Source organism: Macrobrachium rosenbergii, chromosome 25, assembly GCF_040412425.1.
Source record: "Macrobrachium rosenbergii isolate ZJJX-2024 chromosome 25, ASM4041242v1, whole genome shotgun sequence".
Classification (NCBI taxonomy): Eukaryota; Metazoa; Arthropoda; class Malacostraca; order Decapoda; family Palaemonidae; genus Macrobrachium; species Macrobrachium rosenbergii.
Window position 1 is genome coordinate 30,156,763 of NC_089765.1, and position 22,205 is coordinate 30,178,967.

At 43.4% G+C, this 22,205-nt stretch overlaps 1 protein-coding gene across 1 annotated transcript in view; it reads right to left on the bottom strand.

Annotated features, from left to right (window-relative positions):
• Positions 1-22,205, bottom strand: part of LOC136852524 (ATP-dependent DNA helicase RecQ-like) — a 155,207-nt gene that overhangs the window by 78,663 nt on the left and 54,339 nt on the right. Inside the window, 1 exon segment of the mRNA XM_067127235.1 lies at positions 17,628-17,735. Coding sequence (XP_066983336.1) covers positions 17,628-17,735 — 108 coding nt within the window.

Below are 22,205 nucleotides of genomic sequence, written 5' to 3' on the forward strand. Positions count from 1 at the left end.
AAGGCAAATCCTCCAAGGAAGGAGGGGCAGCAGGAAGAGCAGAAGAGCTTTCTGGTCTCTTGTTTGTTTGTAGATCAGCCCCGTGGCTTCACAGGTAATGGAGGAATGGCTACAATTGAGGAATGGCTACAATTGAGGAGTTACCTGAGGAGACTGAATCCTTGTCTAAAAGGGCAGGAGAGGTAGAACACAAGACACAACTGAGAACAGATTGCAAAAAAGGCAGTCTGGTTAATGAGGGTGTAGTGAAAAATCTGTTTTGTGTTATAAAAGGGATTTTGACAAAGGAAAAATCTATTTCTGGGTTCGACCTGTGTCAGCCGGTGAAATTGGTTCCATCAAGCACATTTCTAGGTACAACAATTGCTAAAAATACCAGAGAAAAAGCTATCAAGAATGCTGGGGTTACTACCCCCAGTTCGCTCATCTATTAATTAAAAATAGATGTCGGTATACACAAAGGGTGAGTGTGTTGCCACTGCCACAGGCCTCTGCCCTGTAGAGATTCCCAATCTCAAAACCCGGGAAAATGCGGGGCCGTCGCATATCCAACGCCCATCGCCCGGCCAACCAACACCTCAGCCGCCATCTTAGCCTCATTCCATTTTAGCACGTTGGTATACGTCGTCGTATCTTTCTCTTGTGCTGCATTTTTGGCATTTTTACGTATCCATCATGTCATCCGTACAGGAATTCTCTTCTTCGAAGTCAAGTACCATCTTCTTTTGGGGTTTTTTGTTATAGAGGCTTCTTATTTTACCTTTAATTCGCCTCAGCCATGTTTGGCCTTTGTATTCAGATGGCCTTAGCAGTGAGATTCTGCTTGTGTTTTACATGGTTATATATTTTAGTTATGTTGTTTGATATTTCTGCCCCTTCAGGAAGTTCTTTTTGGCGAATTGTCCTTTCGTTGGCGGGGGATGTTGTGCCCGTATTTTAACGGAATTAGGCTAATATGGGAGGCTTCCCCCTCCCGCCTTTATGATCATAAATATTCCTTTTCCATGGGCACCTTCCTCTCGCGGCGAAGGGATACATTCTCCAAGGTGGTACTGTTTTGCTATTGATTTTCCTGATATGTACGGTGATGGATGACATGTATATTTTTGGATTAAAAATGTTTTTGATTCAGCGTTAGGGTCGGCCATTTTACGTATCACCCGTGTTCAACATGTCGCGAGTTGTTAGGCCCTCTCTATAGCGCGAGTCTTTATATATTATAAGTTTCTGTGCATTTATTTTTATATACATTATATTTCATATCATTTGGTTAACTTTTCGTAGTACTTCAAGTCAGGTAGTTTATTTGTTGGGTATTCTGGCCAAGCCCTCTCGTCCGCAATCGGAGGGCTAGGCTACTTAGGTTAGGCGCCTTTCATGACCCTCATGCTTCCAAGCTCCCCCGACCATGTCGTTTTGAGGCTTGGAGGGAGGTGTTGGTTGATTGAGGGAGTTCCTTGTTCTCTTGGCCCACCTGACCATGCCGTCATGTTTTTGGAGTGTCATTAGGCTTTGGAGACTCCCCACCCCCTCCCCCGTTTTAGCCTACCTGACCAGACCAGTTGGTTTTCAAGAGGTAGGTTAGAATGGTGAGGGTCTCCTCATTACTTAGTCCCCCACCTGTCCAGGCTGTCGGCGTTGGAGGGCATGGCCAGATTTTGCGTGGAATTTCTCTCCCCCCCTTCCATACCTCTGTTAACCCTTAAACGCCGAGCCTCTATTTACAAAAACGTCTCCCGTATGCCGGCGGCGTTCGGGACCTAGCGCCAAAGCAGAAAAAAGTTTTTTTCAAAAAATCACAGCACGCTTAGTTTTTAAGATTAAGAGTTCATTTTTGGCTCCTTTTTTTCTCATTGCCTGAAGTTTAGTATGCAATCATCAGAAATGAAAAAAAATATCATTATCATATATAAATATTGGAATATATGACAGCGAAAAAAAAAACTCATATATAATTGTATAGAAATCACGCTGTAAGCAAAATGGTTAAAGCTAATGAGTTACTTTTTTTTCAGTTGTATTGTACACTAAATTGCGATGATTTTGGTATATAACAGATTGTAAAACGATCAAAGCAACACAGAGAAAATATTATCACAAAATGGTGCATGAATTAAATGCCAGAACGGACGTAAAAATTTTTTTTTTCAAAAATTCACCATAAATCAAAATATTGTGCTAGAGACTTCCCGTTTGTTGAAAAATTAAGCCAATTGATTGAATATTACTAGACTGTAAGTTTTTTAGCTTACAATTGCAGTTTTTTATCATTTCGGTCGAGTTAAAGTTGACCGAAAGTCGAAATTTTTCTATTTATCGTGATTTATATGAAAATATTTCAAAACTGATAAAAGCTACAACCATGAGTTATTTTTTGTTGTATTGTACATGAAATTGCGCACATTTTCATATATAAAACTTTATGTAACGACTAATATAAAATGGTGCAAATATTACGACAACGTGACGAAAGAATTTCCGAGATGTTCGGCCGAGTTACCGCGCGGACGTAAGGAAAATGTGTTTTTCAAAAATTCACCATAAATTGAAGTATTGTGCTAGAGACTTCCAATTTATTGCAAAATGAAGGTAAATGATTGAATATTACTAGAATGTAAGAGTTTTAGCTTATAATTGCGTTTTTCTACCATTTCGGTCGAGTTAAATTTGACCGAAGGTAGAAATTTTGGCAGTTATCGTGATTTATGTGAAAATATTTCAAAACTGATAAAAGCTACAACCATGAGCTATTTTCTGTTGTATTCTACATGAAATTGCACACATTTTCATATATAAAAGTTTATGTAACGACTAATGTAAAACGATGCAAACATTACGACAACGTGACGAAAGAATTTCTGAGATGTTCGGCCGAGTTACCGCTTGCAGACGTAAGGAAAAAGTTTTTTTTTTCAGAAATTCACCATAAATTGAAATATTGTGCTAGAGACTTCCAGTTTGTTGCAAAATGAATTCACATGATTGAATATTACTAGAATGTAAGAGTTTTAACTTATAATTGCGTTTTTTTAACATTTCGGTCGAGTTAAAGTTGACCGAAGGTTGAAATTTTGGCAGTTATCGTGATTTATATGAAAATATTTCAAAACTGATAAAAGCTACAACCATGAGTTATTTTCTGTTGTATTCTACATGAAATTGCGCACATTTCCATATATAAAACTTTATGTAACGACTAATATAAAACAGTGCAAACATTACGACAAAGTGACGAAAGAATTTCTGGCGCAGACGTAAGGAAAAAGTTTTTTTCAAAAATTCACCATAAATCGAAATATTGTGCTAGAGACTTCCAATTTGTTGCAAAATGAAGGTAAATGATTGAATATTACTAGAATGTAAGAGTTTTAGCTTACAATTGCGTTTTTTTACCATTTCGGTCGAGTCAAAGTTGACCGAAGGTCGAAATTTTGGCAGTTATCGTGGTCTATATGAAAATATTTCCAAACTGATAAAAGCTACAACCATGGGTTGTATTTTGCTGTATTTTACATGAAATTGCACACATTTTCATATATAAAACTTTATGTATCGGCTAATATAAAACAGTGCAAAAATTACAACAAAATGACGAAAGAATTTCTGAAATTTTCGGCCGAGTTACCGCGAGGGCGTAAGGAAAAAGTTTTTTCAAAAATTCGCCATAAATCGAAATATTGTGCTAGAGACTTCCAATTTGTTGCAAAATGAAGGTACATGATTGAATATTACTAGAATGTAAGAGTTTTAGCTTACAATTGCGTTTTTCGACCATTTCGGTCGAGTCAAAGTTGACCGAAGGTTGAAATTTTTTGTAGTCGACGTACGGTACATCCACTTGGCACCCAACAGACAATTTTAGTCGACGTATGATACGTCCAGTAGGCGTTTAAGGGTTATCCTTCTCCCAAGTCAAAAAATTTTGACGTTGGGGGGTGGTCTGGGGTCGAAGGTTGCACGGTCTTTTTCATGTCGTTAGCCTAGCCTTTCCTTACCCAGTCTTTAACATTTGGTGGGTTCCCTAGTTTCTCCCTGCGCGAGGGACGTCGGTCTCCACGACCGGCACCCCGTGGGGAGTTTCTATAAGTGTCCAGGGGGTATTTCCCACCCACCTGGCCACCGCTTCTCGGCCCCTCCATTTTGTTACTTCCTCCTGTTCCTTAGCATTTGGCGTGTGACCTTGACTTCTCTCCCGCGCGAGGGACGCCGATCTCTTATGACCGGCACCCGTGGGAGCTTTCGACCGGCGTCCAGATAAGTGTTACCCACCTATCTGGCCTCCGCCTTTTGGTTTCCGCCATTTTGCTAGTGTTTCGTTTGTTCGCTTTCCTCAGGGTTAGCTAGAGCACCGAACACAAGTCCAGGGATACTGTCTTGGCTTCCACTAGGTTCATTCTCCGCTGGGTTTGTCACATCTCCCGTTGTTTTTGTACATGTTACCACTCCGGTGGATATGGTTTTCATTTGGTTGGCGTTTTCCACTACCTGTTCCCCGCCACAGGCATTGAGAGTTGATCCAGTTTTGGGGTCTCCTCTTCGCCTCTTCCGCCGCTACCATAGGTATGAAGTACCGGGTTTCTGAGACAACCAGGGCGGAGTATCATAACCAGCCAAGTAATGCTGTTTACATATTAGTTGACCATTCTGTAGCTTTACCATACCACTGCCGGATTCCGGCAGTATTTATTTATTATACTATAATTATATTATTATTGTTAATTGTTATGATGCATGATCCTAGGTTAAGGTGTACTGTTACCGCCGGACCAACTCCGGCAGTCCTTAACTTATCATTATTCATGTATTGTATATTATCTTATTCAGTCGGAGTCTCTCCGGCGGGTTTTCGGATTGACTGTAAGCATGCTCCATCACCCACATTAGGTTAAGGCTTCTATCTCCGCCGGCTCTACTCCAGCGAGCCTTAACTAGCATACTCATGTATCATCTATCCACTTACAAATGGTACGCTGTCAGGAGCCTGGGTGTACGGCGGTCCTCCAGCAGCCCTACGGCCATGTAGTGTGCCGCTCCCACTCCGGCTGTGCGGTTCGCGTCGGGGACCTGGTCGTCTGGCACCCAGACGGCTGTGAGGTGTGCTACGCTCTGTATGAGAAGGTGTTGGATGAGTCGGTAAGCTTCAAGTCTGCTAACCTTTAGTCTCACTTTGACTTCATGGCTTATATTGATGAATATGGCGTTCGGTGATTGTTTTAGTAAGCCTTTCTTCTCTTTCAGTCTGACCGTAGTTCCCGCGACTCTTCGCTGTCGACCCTGAAGGCCTGGGTCAGCGGGTTCGGGAGGAACGTCCCGTCGGGGAAACCCTACATCCTTTCTGAGGGGATCTGCAATCTCCTCTACCCCGGCTCCCGGATCTCAGCCGTAGTTCCGGCGGAAGTAGCCGCCCCCTTGATAGAGCAGATCCAGGTAGAGACGCAGCCCTCCCAAGATGATAATCTGTGCGAAGAGGTGGCGGCCATCAATATAAACATCGAGCCAATGAACGTCGAGCCGGACCAGGTAGAAGGTAGGGAGGTAAGTGAGGCAGGGGGAGCGAGCTCCCTTTCCAATTCTCCTTCTTCCTCTGCTTCTTCTTTTCAGGGTTTCCAGAAATCTGCTTACCTTGAGGACAGATCGAGGTCTACTGTCCCCAAGGTGAAATCCTTGAAAACAAAGGGCTTATCCAAGTCCTCTAGACCTCACAGGTCTAATCCTGTAGCTCCCTTGAAGTCACGGGCTCTTAGTCTGGTGGCTTCAACTAGCAAGGCTACTCCCCCTGCCAAGGGGTTGAGATCCAGGGCGGTTAAGGTGAGTCCCCCTCAACCTAACTTTGACCCTGAGGCTTTTGCAGATTTCCTCTTGCAAAAGCTTGACAAGAAGGTTGAAGCCAGGATAAGTGACCTTTCCTCTCAGCTCGCTTCGGGCTTGAAGTCTTCTGATGATCACTGGAAGTCTTTAGCTGAGAGGATGCAGAACCAGGAGAACGTGCTCTCCGGGTTTGTGCGCTCCCGAGTGGCGCCTCAAACGTACGCTGTTCCGGATGCCTCCAGTCTTCCTCCCTTTGATAAGGGAAATCCTTGGCGTCTGGCTCTTCATGCCCGACGGCATGAAGATACCCTTACAATTGAAGGCTTGGGTACACGCAGGTTGGAAGAATTGGAGTTCTTCCCACCCGACCTGGTGCCTCCCTACCCAGGCTACGCCAGACTTAAGGAAGAAGCTTGGATTAGATCAGACAAAGTCCCTAAGGAGACAGTTATTTTTCCTAGGGACCAAGCCCAATCCGCCTTGCTGCGCACTCTCACGGAGTGGGAGGTGGAGAACACCAAACTGACCCCCTTCAAAGGGACCTTCACTATGTTCTCATTGGGTGATGCTGTCCCTACTCCCTGCATGTCTACGGTAGCTTTGCTGACTTGTCAGGCAGGCATCAAGGGTAAACCGCTGCCTCAACTCCGAGAGACAGATCCTACTTCTCTTGTCTTCCCCGGAGATTCGGAATTTTGGTTGGGAGCTCCGGCCACGTTCACGGTGGGCAAACTCGCTCCGAGTGCGCTTCATCCCTATTCAGTGAACAGCTTCCCAAGATTCCGGAAGCTCTTCTAAAAGCTGAATTTGAGGCCAGGTGCAGATTGAGTCGCTCCATGAATTCCTTGTGCCTGACAGAGGCAACGGCGGTCACTTACGGTGAAGAACCTCTCTTCCAGGTCCTAACCAAATCCCTGTTGGCGGGATTCCAGGCGGACCTGTACGACTTTATTGTGGCGAGGATGAATTGCCGTAAGAACATCTTCGCGGACGCCACCATAAGGCATGAGCCCAATAGGCTCATGAAGAGCACTATTTGGGGCCCCAATATCTTCCCTGAGAGTGAAATGAACAATGTCCTGACGGAGGCAACCAGGGCAAATCAAAGCCTCCGCTCCCGCTGGGGTCTCCCTTTCAAAAGGAAGGCCACAGAGTCCGCCGAACCTCAAGCTAAATCAGGGAAAAGGTTCAGAAAGTACAGAAGACCTCACACCCAGACCATGATGCAGGCTGTACCGGTCTCCCAGGTCGGTCAGCCTTCAACTTCAAAGGCCCAGCCTCAACAACAGTTTGTGCTGATGCAGCATGCTCAGCATACCCTTGCTTCCCCAACCTTCGTGACGTCTCCGGCTTCCAACGCCTTGTTTGAAAGCCAGGGGGTGTTTCGTGGCTTTAACAGGAACGCAAGGGGAAGCAGAGCCAGAGCCTCCTTCAGAGGTAGGGCTGAGTCACGTTCCCTCTCTCGAGGGAGAGGAGGCCGGGGCAGTAGAGGAGCTAAGCCTTCTCCCGTCCAATGAGTCTCCTCAGGTAGGCGGGAGGTTGTATCTTTTTCGGGATTGATGGACCTTCAGTCCGTGGGCCCACAGCATAGTCTCCACAGGTCTGGGATGGAGCTGGTGCAAAGGTCCTCCTCCGCTAGTCAGATTCCATCAGTCCCCATCCAAAGCCCTCCTGGACTTTGTAAAGGACCTGCTTCAAAAGAGGGCTATAAAGAAAGTGAGACACCTGAAATTTCAAGGCAGACTGTTCAGCGTTCTGAAGAAAGGCTCCAGTCAGCAAAGAGTAATCTTACATTCAATGCGACAAAATTTCGCATGCTTACAATCTCGCAGGTGCGGACCCTACTTCCCCGTGGAGCCGTCACCACCTCTATAGATCTTTCAGACGCATATTATCACGTCCCGGTTGCGAGAAACTTCTCTCCTTACCTAGGATTCAGACTAGGAAAACAGGCCTACTCATTCAGAGTCATGCCATTCGGGCTCAACATAGCGCCCAGAATCTTCACCAAACTGGCAGAAACAGTAGTTCAGCAGTTACGGTCCCAGGGGATCATGTTAGCCGCATACCTAGACGATTGGATAATTTGGGCATCCAGCGCCGAGGAATGTCGGAGAGCAACAGCCATAGTGATCAACTTCCTGGAATCCCGAGGCTTTCAAATAAACAGGGAGAAATCCCGCCTGGTTCCGGAGGCTCGATTTCAGTGGCTAGGAATCCAATGGGATCTGGACTCACACAAACTGTCTCTTCCGCCAGCCAAAAGGAGGGAAATAGCCAAAGCCACCAGGCAGTTCCTCAAAAACAGGAAAGCCACTCGCCGTACCCAGGAAAGAGTCCTGGGTTCTCTTCAGTTCGCATCTGTTACAGACCTGCGTTAATGGTATGGTTCTTGCTCACATAAATATCAAGGTAATTTCAAAGTATCTTATCAAATACATTTCATTAAAGAACTAATTATCTGTAAATGAGTGAATACATTAATTTCAGAATATCATCCGAATATTACAAAAGCACAATAGTTTTATAACAAGTAGTGAAATTTATGGCTGATCAGTTATATGGTATTGTGGTTATAATAAAACCTAAATTGCACCATATCTGAGCATTAGTATATGAGAGTTCCCTCAAAGTTAAGGCAGAGTATATATGGAATGTAGTTCCATATAACTTTGTATTTGTGGTCTCACAATTTGCGGACTCACGTATTCACGGATTTCTCTTTGGAACATATCTACCCATTATTCGTGGAATATTCGGCCATTCGCGTTATTTTTCACTGAGAAATATTCACTAAATACTGTATTTTCATCTCATTTTCATGACTTAATGCACTTTCTGTGATAAAACTACTGAAATACTCAGGTAATGCTCGAGTTATGATAATTCACCTTACGATAACTCGATTTTGCAATAGGGTAAGCAATTATTACCGATATGACAATATTATTTATAAAATATTTTTAAATTTTGCGTTGGCACAGGCAGCAGCATAATCAGGCAGTGAAAGAGACCAAATTACAATAGACAACTTTTCCTCCATCTCTTCATCCCATCTTCTAGTTAAAAAAGTAAAAGAGAATGATAAAAGTATTGTTAGTAACGTTATACTCTTGCGTAAATGCGTACAGCCATAAACAACCGACCACGAAACTTTGCTTATAAACAAATCAGATAACAACAGCCGTTTACCTATATTTCAATCACTGTACGGTAATAAACAATAACCATAGGTTATGGCAAGAATGACGTTATATTTTTGCATTATACCCTTATTCGGTATGGATAAAAGTGCGTCAAGGAAATATACTGCTAAATTTAAGCTGCAAGTTGCAGCTGAAGCTGAGAAAACAATGTTCAAGCTGCTAATGACTATACTGTAAATTATTGTGCATCGGCAACATGGATGAAACTAAATCGTAATTAAAATGGGAGAGAAAGTATTTTAATCAAAACTCCTGGGCATGAAAGAACACATTACGGCTATTTTTACACCGATAAATGATAAATATGTAAAGCTTGTAATATGATGAAATCAAGTGAAAATAGCGAACGGAATCTTGAAATTTTTTTTACACAAAACAAACGCCCCCAAACAGCCATCATCAATCGTCATCTATTAACGAAAATAGATAAATTAATTTCACGAGGCATATTTTAGTTATATTTCGACTTAAAAACACTTTGTATAGTGAAAAATAACCTTGTCCCTTATAAATAAAGTATCTCGATTCTAGAGATTCATTTATGCTAACTAGAAGCAAGAAAAGCACTCCGAACTGAGTTAAATGCGGCGAAATAAACACCGTGTAGACATTTCCAAACCAAAACACTGATTGCTATGATCACAATTTATAATACAAAAGCAATATAAGAATATATACAATATTATTGGATACAGTGAATTAAGGCATAACATTTTAAAAGATCCATGGAAAAGATGCATATTCGTTATGTTGATGCTTGTGTAATACGATATGTGAATATAAAGTATAATGCAGGCTACGCTACCGTGTATGTATACAATATACTGTACAGTAGTGTAGGCTAAGCAAATTCTTGTTTGTTATTCAATTTCTCTTTGTATCGAATTATCATAAGTCACTTTGCATGAACCTCCAGAATTAGCTGATATTAGTAATTACTATACTGTGTACGTAAAAAGTATATTTTATAGTGTAGGCTAGGCTACCATATATGTATACAGTGAACCACCCGTATTTGCGGAGGATGTGTACTGCACCCCCCCCCTGCGAATAGCTAAAATCCGCGAATACTTAAAAACCCTCTAAAAACACTTAGAACTGCCCATTTGATAGTTTAAACACAAGAAAAACCCAGTAAAAATGCTTATACCTGAGTATTTTAATAGTTTGATCACAAAAAGTGCATTTATTTATGAAAATTATAAGAAAATACAGCAATTAGTGAATATTTCTCAGTGAAAAATACCGTGAATGGGCAAATTTTCCGCGAATAATGGGTAGATATGCTCCAAAGAGAAACCCGCGAATGCGTGAGTCCACGAATTGTGAGAACGCGAATACGGGGGGTTTACTGTACATGGTACCGAATACCCCAGTGTAGGTTAGGCTATGTTTGAGATACGTTTTGCTATAACTTACGTTTTTTCCAACAAACGATGGTTTTTTTTTAAATCTAACCCCATCGTAAGTAGGATAATACCTATATAAGCATTTTTAGTTTGTTTTGTGTGTGTTTGAACTATCACAACAGGCAGTTCTAAGTGTTTTTAGAAGGGTTCTAAGTATCCTCTGGTTTTAGCTATTCGTAGGGGGGTGCGGTACGCATGCCCCGCGAAGACGGGGGGTTTACTGTACTGTTGTTCAATGAATGTATAGGCTTACAGTACAGCACTGTTGCTATGAGGTGTGACAGGGATATTATTCTAAGTGTTGTAAATATAGGACATACCTTATACATACAATTAATATACAGTTTTACACAATTTTCTAAGTGCAAAGACTTATAATTTCAGCCACAGATGGTTTCATCAGAGACTGGTGAGATTTTGAGAAGATATAATGATTAAAACTATAACACCTCCATCTTCAGGTTAGCACATCCTCATATGGTAACCAAAGTTATTTACCCTGCAAAAGCTCAACATTTGAGAATAATATGATATTTTTATAATAAAATAAAGTTTGTTCATACTTACCTGGCAGATATATATATAGCTGTATTCTCCGAAGGGACCGACAGAAATTCAAAAACTTACGGCACACGCAGTTGGGCCAGGTGGTTAGTACCCATTCCCGCTGCTGGGAGGCGGGTATCAGGAACCATTCCCATTTTCTATTCAGATTTTCTAGACTCTAGAACTACTGTCTCCTGAGGGGAGGAGGGTGGGTACTATGATTATATATATCTGCCAGGTAAGTATGAACAAACTTTATTACATTATAAAAATATCATTTTGTTCATGACACTTACCTGACAGATATATATATAGCTGAATCCCACCATTGGAGGTGGGAAGAGACAGAATAGGATTTAGGAAACAAACATATGTAGGCGATTGACGCCTTGGTTCCTTACCTGTTAGCATTGCTGACTTCGTGATTACTGTCACCCAAGTCTGCTTCTGCTTTACTAGAGACTCCAGCGAGGTAGGGACCTATAAAGCTGGTGAAATCTAGATGATCTGTCAACGGGGGCGAGACCACAATGTGACTAGACCATATGACCTTATTGTGAGGGCAAGCGACAAACGAAACAACCACCTGAACAAGCCTAGTTACGTCATGAATCATAACATAAACTAAGGACTGGGACGACCACCACCGGTGGAGACCCAACAACCATAAAAACAACACCACTAGAATATTTAAAAAACACACCTAACCAAAAATTAAAGGAGAGGATGAGAGTCGCTTTCTGCCCCCAAAATCATATTTGCGGAAACGTTAGGCCCGAGCGCACAGCAATTCTCGTAGGACGTCTTTACTTCAGTAAGATAATGTGAAGCAAAGACAGAATTGCTTCGCCAAAAAGTGGCACCCAGAATGTCATTGAAAGACAGGTTTTTCTGGAAAGCCACTGAGGTAGCAATGGCTCTCACTTCGTGAGCCTTGACTTTCAAAGGTCTCAACTCCTCGTCTTGAACACCTGGAATGGGCATCTATGATGGTGCTTCTTAAAAAGAACGCCAGAGCATTCTTAGAGAGAGGTATATCAGGCCTCTTAACCGAGCACCATAGATTGTTAGAAGGACCTCTACAATTCTGGGTCCTCTGTAAGTAAAATTTCAGAGCCCTGACAGGGCACAGGGTTCTCACCGGTTCTTGTCCAGTGATGTCCGTCAAGCCCTTAATTTCGAAGGACCTGGGCCAAGGGGAAGACGGGTTTTCATTCTTTGCAAGAAACATAGGGCTCAGAGAGCAGACCGCATCAAGGCCTCTAAAACCTATAATCTTGCTGATCGCCTGAAGTTCACTAACTCTCTTCGCCGTCGCCAGAGCAGTTAGGAAAATAGTTTTCTTGGTTACGTCCTTGAAGGAAGCAGAATGTAAAGGTTCAAATCTTCTAGACATAAGGAATTTTAGAACAACATCTAAATTCCACGAAGGTAACTTAGGGAGGGCTACCTTAGAAGTCTCAAAAGACCTTACGAGATCATGATCATGAAGGTCTTTGTTGTCCGATAAGTCAAGGCCTCTATGCCTAAAGACTGCTGACAGCATGCTTCTGTAGCCTTTGATGGTAGGTACTGCCAGCTTTAATTCCTTCCTCAAATAAAAAAGAAAGTCTGCTATCTGGGACACAGAGGTTGTGGTAGAGGAAATTCCCTTAAGTTTGCACCACTTCCTAAAAATGGCCCACTTCGACTGGTACACTGCACTGGAGGAGGCTCTCCTGGCGTTGGCGATCGCCTTAGCCACTGGTCTAGAAAAACCCTCGCGCTCTGAGCAACTTTTTCGATAGTCTGAATGCAGTCAGACTCAGAGCGGGAAGGTTTTTGTGGTACCTTTTGAAGAGGGGTTGTTTGAGAAGATCTATTCTCATGGGAAGCGTTCTTGGAAAATCCACTAAGAATGTCATGATCTCTGTGAACCACTCCGCTGAAGGCCAAAAGGGGGTGATTAATGTCATTCTCGCCCCTTCTGAGACTACAAACTTCCTGATAACTTCCCCCAGAATCTTGAATGGGGGAAAGGCATACAGGTCCAGACCCATCCAGTCCCAAAGAAAGGCATCTACTGCTATTGCCCCCGGGTCGAGCACGGGAGAGCAGTAAAGAGGCAGCCTTGTGGTCCTTGACGTTGCAAAGAGGTCCACCAGGGGACGCCCCCAAAGCTTCCAAAGCTCCTGACACACTTCTGTGTGCAGAGTCCACTCTGTCGGAAGAAGTTGACGCTGCCGACTGAGAAGGTCCGCGTGTACATTCTCGACCCCTGCTACGAAGCGTGTGAGAATTGTAACTTGACGAGAATATGCCCACAGCAGGATCTCTTTTGCAATCAGGAACAGGGACCGAGAATGAGTACCTCCTTGTTTCTTGAGGTACGCCAGGGCCGTGGTGTTGTCTGAGTTGATTTGAACCACTTGGCCTGCAACTTGATTTTCGAAGAACTGAAGAGCTAAGAGAATCGCTCCCAGTTCTTTTAGATTGATGTGCCAGGACACCTGGTCCCCCTTCCAGGTGCCTGACACTTCCTCCCCCCCCACAAGTGTTGCTCCCCATCCCGATGTGGACGCGTCGGAAAACAACACTAGGTCGGGGTTCTGAAGAGAGAGAGAGACCCTTTGTGCCAATTTTACGGGATCGAGCCACCACCGTAGATGGTCCTTGACAGAGAGAGAGAACTTGAGAGACTCCTCTAGATCCTCCTTGTTCGTCCAGTTGTCCGCAAGGAAAAACTGGAGGGGTCTGAGATGCAACCTCCCCAGGGAAACAAACTTCTCTAACGATGAAATGGTCCCCAGCAGACTCATCCATTCCCTCACCGAGCATGTTTCTTTCCCCAGGAAGGCCGAAACTTTTTCAAAGCAGTGCTGCTGACGTTCCTGGGATGGAAAGGCTCGAAAAGCCACTGAATCCATCTGAATCCCCAGGTAAAGAATGGACTGAGAAGGGATCAGATGTGACTTCTCTAAATTCACAAGAAGTCCCAGGGACTTCGTCAGCTCCAATGTTGAATGTAAGTCCTCCAGACACCTTTCTTTCGAAGAAGCTCGTATGAGCCAGTCGTCCAGATAGAGCGAGATCCTTATGCCCGCAAGGTGAAGCCACCTGGCAATGTTCCTCATCAGGACTGTGAAAACCATAGGAGCCGTACTCAGTCCGAAACAGAGAGCTCTGAACTGGTACACTCGTCCCCCCAGGACAAACTTCAAACACTTTCTCGACTGAGGATGAATGAGGACATGAAAATAGGCGTCCTGGAGATCGAGAGAGACCATCCAATCGCCTGGTCTTAACGCATTTATAACAGACTGAGACGTCTCCATTTTGAACTTCTCCTTGATGACAAAATGGTTCAGTCTGTTGACGTCCAGGACTGGTCTCCACCCCCCTGACTGTTTTGGAACCAAGAAGACAATTGTAGAAACCTGGAGACTCCAAATCCAGGACTCGCTCTATGGCTTTCTTCTCGAGCATTTGTTCCAGCAGATCGAAAAGAATCTGTTGCTTCTCTGGGCGGTAAGAGGGCGACAGATCCCTGGGAGTTGAGGACAGGGGTCGAGGAACAGGATCCTGTAACCTTTGTCGATTACACTGAGGGACCAGGAGTCCGCCCCTCTTACTCTCCAGGCTTCCGAAAACAAGAGAAGCCTGGCTCCTACTGGTGTCTGGAGGTTTGGTGAGTCATTTCTTGCCCCTTGGGTTAGAAGGGGCTCCGCCTCTGGAGAGGCCTCTTCCTCGAGAAAAGGATCTTGAGGAGGAAGATTTGCCACGAAAGGGCTTCTGCCTCTTGGAGGCTAGTCCCTGCGACGACGTAGACGGGACATTAGGACGTCTGGAAGACTGCGCAAGGAGGTCCTGAGTAGCCTTCTCTCCTTAAGGCTGGAGGCAAGATCCTTGACTAGCGGCTGGGGAAGAGATGGCTAGACAGAGGGCAAAAGCAATTCCGCCCTCTGAACAGGAGAAACTGACTTAACGCTACAAAATTGCAGTATAAAGCCCTCTTCTTCAAGAGGGTCGTACCAAAATGAGAAGCCAGTTCATCCGCACCATCTCTGACGGCCTTGTCCATGCAAGACAGCACACTGGACAGCTCCCCCAGAGAGATAGAGTCTGGACTCCGAGTCCTCAAGTCCAAGGCCCCCAAGCACCAATCTAAAATGTTGAAGACCTCCATAGTCCTGAAAAGGCCTTTAAGATGGTGGTCAGTCTCAGAAAGCGTCCAGGTCACCTTAGCTGAAGAAAGGAGAGCCGTCCTCGAAGCGTCGACGAGACTCGCGAAATCGCCTTGGGAAGAAGAAGGGACCCTGGAGGCAAATTTCTTCTCCCGTCTCGTACCAAATTCCAGCTTTCCCGCACAATCTGGACGGGGGTAGAGCAAAGGAAGACTTGCCTTGCGATTTCCTATCTTCCATCCAAGAGTTAACTTTCTTGAAGGCTTTTCTAGTAGCGAGCGAAGTCTTCATCTGCAGGAAGCCAGGCGATTTCCTCACCTTCGAAGAAGCTAACTGCGAAGGGGGGGATAGAGGAGCAGAAGGCTGAAACTTATCAGGAAATAATTCCTTCAGCATACTGGCCAAAACCTGATAGTCGGAAAAAGACGACAAAGGGGGCTGTTCCTGCTCTGCAGAGTCCGATTCCTGAGACAAACCTCCCTCTTCGACGGGAGCGACAGGAGAGCCTTCCGGATTTGAGGAAGACTAAGACCTTTAGATCCGATTCGGCAAAGAGACCTCTTCTTGTGCGAAGAAGCAGAACACTCCGGAGCGTCCCGCACAGAAGCGTCCTGACGAGCGTCCTGCCTCGCAAGCTGCCGAGCGTCCCGACGAGCGTCCTGCAGAGAGTCTAGACGGGATGGGAGAGAAGCGTCCTGGTGAGCGTCCTGCCGAACGTCCTGAAGAGCGTGATGAGAAGCAAGACGAGCGTCATGTCGAATGTCTTGCCGCGAATCCCTACGAGGGGCTAGCTGAGCTGCAAGAGGGGCGTCCTGAGCAGCCAGAGAAAAGTCAGGAACAGCAGCCTGAGGAGCGTCACGACGAGGCAAGGAAAGCCAACGATCCAACGAACGATGAGGACGACTAGGAGAACTCGCAGGAGAGAGAGACGAACGAAGAGCAGGAGAGGGAGACCTCTTAACTGGCAGCGTCAAATCTTTGCGGCGCCTACGAGGCTCAGACTCCTTTGCAGCGAGAAGGGAAGCCAACTGCCGCTGCATGCCCTGGAGAAGACGCTTCGAAGGAGAAGAATCCCTCTCAGGAGAAGGGCTGCTCTTATGAGAAGAAGAGGGGGAAGGAGACGTCCTCCTCCTTCTACCATGGGAGACGACAGCTCTCTGCTTGGGGCGGCTGGGACGCTCAAAAACGTCCTCCTCAGAAGAAGTCCTGGTCCTCTTCTGCGGCGGCAACTCGTGCAACCAGTCAGGTGAAGAAACTAGCGCACGAGAAAGAGAAGAAGAAGCGTCCTCCTCTGCGAAGCTCCTCTTGAAAGAACAAGAGTCCACCCGAGAACACGACCCCTTGCGTGGAGAGGGCGCCTCGGAGGACGAGAAGCAATCCTTAAGGACTCGTGCGCGAGCACGATCCTTGGCAGCCTGGGAAACGTCAACATGGCCTGCCGAAGGGACGCCAGATCGGTGGGGGGTCCCCGTAACCCTCTTGCGGCTTTCGACATGCCCACTCCCTAAGTCCTGGGAGTTCGGCAGAGGTCCAGGCCTAGAGGCATTATAGGGCCGATCTGACACCCCCTCCACAACACTAGGGGGATCATTGCACTTCACTACACTCTCAATAGCCAGCACTTTCGACTCCAAGGCACGAAAGGAGTTCAAAATCTGCGCAAGGGCATTACCTTCCGCAGACACAATCACAGGGTTCGAAGGCGACTCTACAGGGAAAGGTGAAGCATTAGTAGGATTAACAGGTGACAAATTAATACCCTGACTCCCGCCAGCAGACACACTCCTGGAGGAAGACCTCCTGATACGGTCACGCTCTAACTTGCGTACATAAGAGTCGTAAGCCTTCCAATCAGAATCAGGCAAAGACTCACACTCCTTGCAGCGATCATCCAACAAACAGACATGCTCCCTACATCTCATGCATACTGTGTGAGGGTCTACCGAAGCTTTTGGTAGCCTCACCTTACACTCCTTCACAACACACACCCTGAAACTAGCAGAACTAGAACCAGACATCTTGTTCAAGAAAAGCCAAAACCAAAATCAAAACAGTCCACAGAAGCGTATGCCTATCCACAAATCCAAAGTCAAAAAACCAAAAGACAATCAGAATACTCAGTGGAAAAGTTTCCGAAATCCAACGGTGGAGGTATTGACAACAGGTGTTGACAATACCGGCGACAGAGAAAATCTGAATAGAAAATGGGAATGGTTCCTGATACCCGCCTCCCAGCGGCGGGAATGGGTACTAACCACCTGGCCCAACTGCGTGTGCCGTAAGTTTTTGAATTTCTGTCGGTCCCTTCGGAGAATACAGCTATATATATATCTGTCAGGTAAGTGTCATGAACAAACTACATTTTTAATATTTGTAAAATAAGTACATGCAAAGTGTATCAGAGTTTGTAAGGCTTGTGTTATATACAATAAACAGTATCTAAGTTCCCAATCACAACTGCACACGGCATACAGAGATCAAATCACAATATTTACCTCAATTTAAGTGAGCTACAGATGTCTTGGCGAACTACATGTGTAGCTGTAGCTGTCACGGCAAGAATAGGAACCCTTGGAAATTTCTGCTTCAAGATGCCAAGCTTCCTGAGAAAAGCATAGTAATTACAGTTTATAATTCTTAAATGGTTAAACTGTATAAGCACTTGAATCTTAAATATCATCATGGCACGTCAGTATGTTGAAGACCCCTTGAAATTTAAGGAGTGATATCAGTTATGTACACATAAACCATGTGAAATTACTAGGCACTTTACAGCAAGTTTTCATTATAAAAGCATACATAAACACTTTGCATTACAATGAAAAACTACCTTTATATTTAAAAAAATAAATTTTGAAAGTGAACTGAAAAAACTTACAAAAATTTAATTTAAAAATCAGGCTAACTCGACAAGGAGAAAGTAAAACACACACAACTGTTCCTGCTTAAATTCTTCAAATAATTTTGAAAACATCTGCAAATTTCAAACTGACCAATTTCTGTTAACAGTACAATGAAGATAATGTTAGATCCATGAAATCTTACACCCTCATCATCATAAACTCTTTCTGCCTGAACTCCATATAAGGTCAAGGTGTTCATTTTGACCCTTTTACCAGGATTTCCATGGCCTTTACCATGCTACTTCCATCTCCTGCTTTCCTGAACAACAGTTCCTCATCCCTTTCCATCAGATTCTATACCATCTCTACAATTGAGATCTCTGTCTTTTCCAAACCTCTTCTTACATCTCTCAATTACTTCCTCATTTATATTAAGATCCCACCATGCTCCAGGCCTGAATCTTAACATTACAGCACTACACCTATTTTAAATCTCATTTATTTTCTTGTGCTAGAAGTATTTAGTAATACTTCTCACTTTGCTATATTTTCCTTTTGAGAAGTCACATTCCACACCCAAGGAGAAAAGCCGCCTGCCACTCCTTGTTTTCAAACTTAATTCTGACAACAGATTCATCAAGGTCCAAAGTACCTTTCTATTATACTCCTACACCTCACCGAGCATCACTCTAAACTTAACTATATGATCTGCTGGCCGAAGATCTTTGATTCCAGGTAGTGCCATATCCTTGGAAGACACGCAAACAGCCAGCTAACAGCATTTGCCCACTAGTGAACTCTCTCACCTGACATGCCCAAGGCAGTGAAGCCGGCATTTTGGGGGCTGGTCATAAAAGGCCAGGACAGAGGTCAAGTGCCAGAGACGCACACCAAACACTTTAAGAGGAGCACACATCACTAGTGGCACCCCAAATTCCTTTGTTCCGCCCAAGGGCCTCCCTCTCCAAAAGTTAAGTATACTTTAGCTTTACCAGACCACTGAGCTGATTAACAGCTCTCCTAGGGCTGGCCCGAAGGATTAGACTTATTTTACGTGGCAAGCCCCTCTGAGTATCCATTTAGAAGTCCACTTGATAGAGGCTCCGCTGATGTTGATTCGCGCAATCTCCACTCAGAATTTAAGGTAAAGTCTGGTTAGAAGGTTCTTTGGTCCATACTTTGTTCTTATTCTCATTTCTATTCCTTTCTTTTCCATGCGCTAAGACCTGCTGATTTATTTCCGATATCAACTTATCAGTGTTAATCAGTGAACTGCCTGATCATGAACTGGCGTCACCCTCCTCGAGCCTTTGAGAATTTCCCTTTGTACAGTTTAGATAGTATTTCAATTTGTCAAGTATTAATGTGGCCTTTCTCCACCTTTGCAGAAAGCTCGTATAATGCTGTATCCACCGTCTGCTACACTGTACCCACATCCAGCAACCAAGTCCCTCAATTAAATCCTTGGTTATCTCTTTCTCAACTTGAAACCTCCTTTAAAGTAAAATTTTCTTTGTTATATACAGTACACGTTGATCGCCAGTCAGTTGTAGTGACGCCAAGGTAAGAGAAATAGATAAATCAACACTTATGACACTTGTCAGTGCCCATGTTTCTGCTGCAAAGAATAGCACATTTCTCATGTATCCACAATCCTTTGCTCTTTCTATTAATCAAACATTTTTATTTACCTGAAGTCCAGCTATCACTCACCATTTCACCCATGCTGTAGCTACTCTCTTTCTTAGTGATCAGCTCCTGCTTCAGGATAAAAAGTGTCCATAAGGCAACAGAAATGCTCTACCTCTTCTAAGACTTGCCCATTTATCAAAATAGGGTTCAAAAATCTCCTTTCTATCTCCTTTGTTCTTGTTGTACATTTGGGCATCAAAAATCTTTTACTTCACATAAATTCTGTAATTCAGAGGAAGATAGTTTACTTTTGGTACATAGTACAAGGTTCATCCTAAACCCTAGCCCACAATAACTACATAATCAGTTTCCTAACTGTACTTCTTCCTTTGCACTCCTTTCCAGTCATCACAAGCTTTGTTTTGCTTAAGCAAATTTTCAGTCCTCTCCTGCCTATTCTAATTTACAAACATTTTAACCACCTCTTCCTCAGATTTTGCTGCAAGCACTAGGTCATCAACAAAGAGCAAGTCGCATGAGGCTTCTGATACACCTCCACTGTCTCCACTCCCAAACTAGTGTTAAAGTAGTCTAACATCACTAGCCCAATGTCTTTCTCGTACATTCTGACCTCATCCAGCCCATTTAATTGTCTTCATACTCTATCAAATACCTTTTCAAGATCAAGAAGTATGTGGCATTACCTTATTTTTTGTGTGGTACTTTTCCAGCAACTGCCTCACTATACTGACTACTCCAGTTGTAGATATCTCAGAAACAGCATGTGCCTGAGTAGTCTTATTCCTCTATAATTTTTCTATTGTAGTGCACCCCGTTTCATTTTGAATACCTTTACTATAAGGTTCTCTTCCAACTTTTCCTGTGTCAAGTTTTTATATGGATGGCTAGGTCTCCTGCTCCTTTTATTAAGCAACTTGTTCAGTTTGGTGTTGGGACTTTCCCCATTTTCCATTAACACAAAGGCTCTTTTAACCTCCTCAGCTGTTTTGTTCTCTAATGGTTTCTCCATCATACCAATGCACTCCAGTTTGTAGTAATTTCTTTCATTCAGGTTTTCAAAGTACTACTTTCATCTTCCCAGTATAATGTTACTTTCAACTTTGTATAATGTTACTTTCATCTTTAGCTTCATTACTGTCATCTTTCCAGTATAATGTTACTTTCATCTTTAACTTCATTAATGTCATCTTTTATATATTTTGCCCTCTTCACATCTTTTCCATCTTCCCTTAGCCTGCTGTTCAGAATATCTTCTCTTTTTTCTCTGCTGTGTTGAGATTCTAATTCCTTTCAACCCAACTCTTCTTTGCCCGTGTCATCTGCCTCTTTGCCTCTCTCCCCTTTTCCCTGTATACATCTCTAACCTCTTCCCTGCCTGTCCCCTGCCAAAGCCTGAAGACTTTACTCTTCTCTTCAACTACCCTTTGCCTATCATAATTCCATCATGTCTTTCTTTCTTTCTTTCTTGACATTAAAATGCATACTTCTTCTAGGTACTTTTGTATGTCATCTTTTGGTAATTTACATCAACCACTTTTCAGTGGTCTATTTGCTGATACTTTTCTTCATACTCTCTTCTGACTTCATCTTTTAGTTTCCATGTTCAAACTGCTCTTACCATACCTTTCCCTCTATTGGCAACGTACTGATTTCAGTGACTATTTCTTTTCCAATAATGACAACATACTGAATTCCATGGTTCACAAATGCTTTCCTTCCTTTAACCCTTAAACGCCTACTGGACGTATCATACGTCGACTAAAATTGTCTGCTGGGTGCCAAGTGGACATACCGTACGTCGACTACAAAAAATTTCAACCTTCGGTCAACTTTGACTTGACCGAAATGGTCGAAAAATGCAATTGTAAGCTAAAACTCTTACATTCTAGTAATACTCAATCATGTACCTTCATTTTGCAACAAATTGGAAGTCTCTAGCACAATATTTCGATTTATGGTGAATTTTTTAAAAAACTTTTTTCTTACGCCCGCGCTGTAACTCGGCCGAAAATTTCAGAAATTCTTTTGTCATTTTGTTGTAATTTTTGCACTGTTCTATATTAGCCGTTACATAAAGTTTTATATATGAAAATGTGCGCAATTTCATGTACAATACAACAGAAAATAACTCATGGTTGTAGCTTTTATCAGTTTTGAAATATTTTCATATAAATCATGATAACTGCCAAAATTCCGACCTTCGGTCAACTTTGACTCGACCGAAATGGTAAAAAAACGCAATTGTAAGCTAAAACTCTTACATTCTAGTAATATACAATCATTTACCCTCATTTTGCAACCAATTGGAAGTCTCTAGCACAATATTTTGATTTATGGTGAATTTTTGAAAAAAACTTTTTCCTTACGTCTGCGCCAGAAATTCTTTCGTCACGTTGTCGTAATGTTTGCACTGTTTTATATTAGTCGTTACATAAAGTTTTATGTATGGAAATGTGCGCAATTTCATGTACAATAAAACAGAAAATAACTCATGGTTGTAGCTTTTATCAGTTTTGAAATATTTTCATATAAATCACGATAACTGCCAAAATTTCAACCTTCGGTCAACTTTAACTC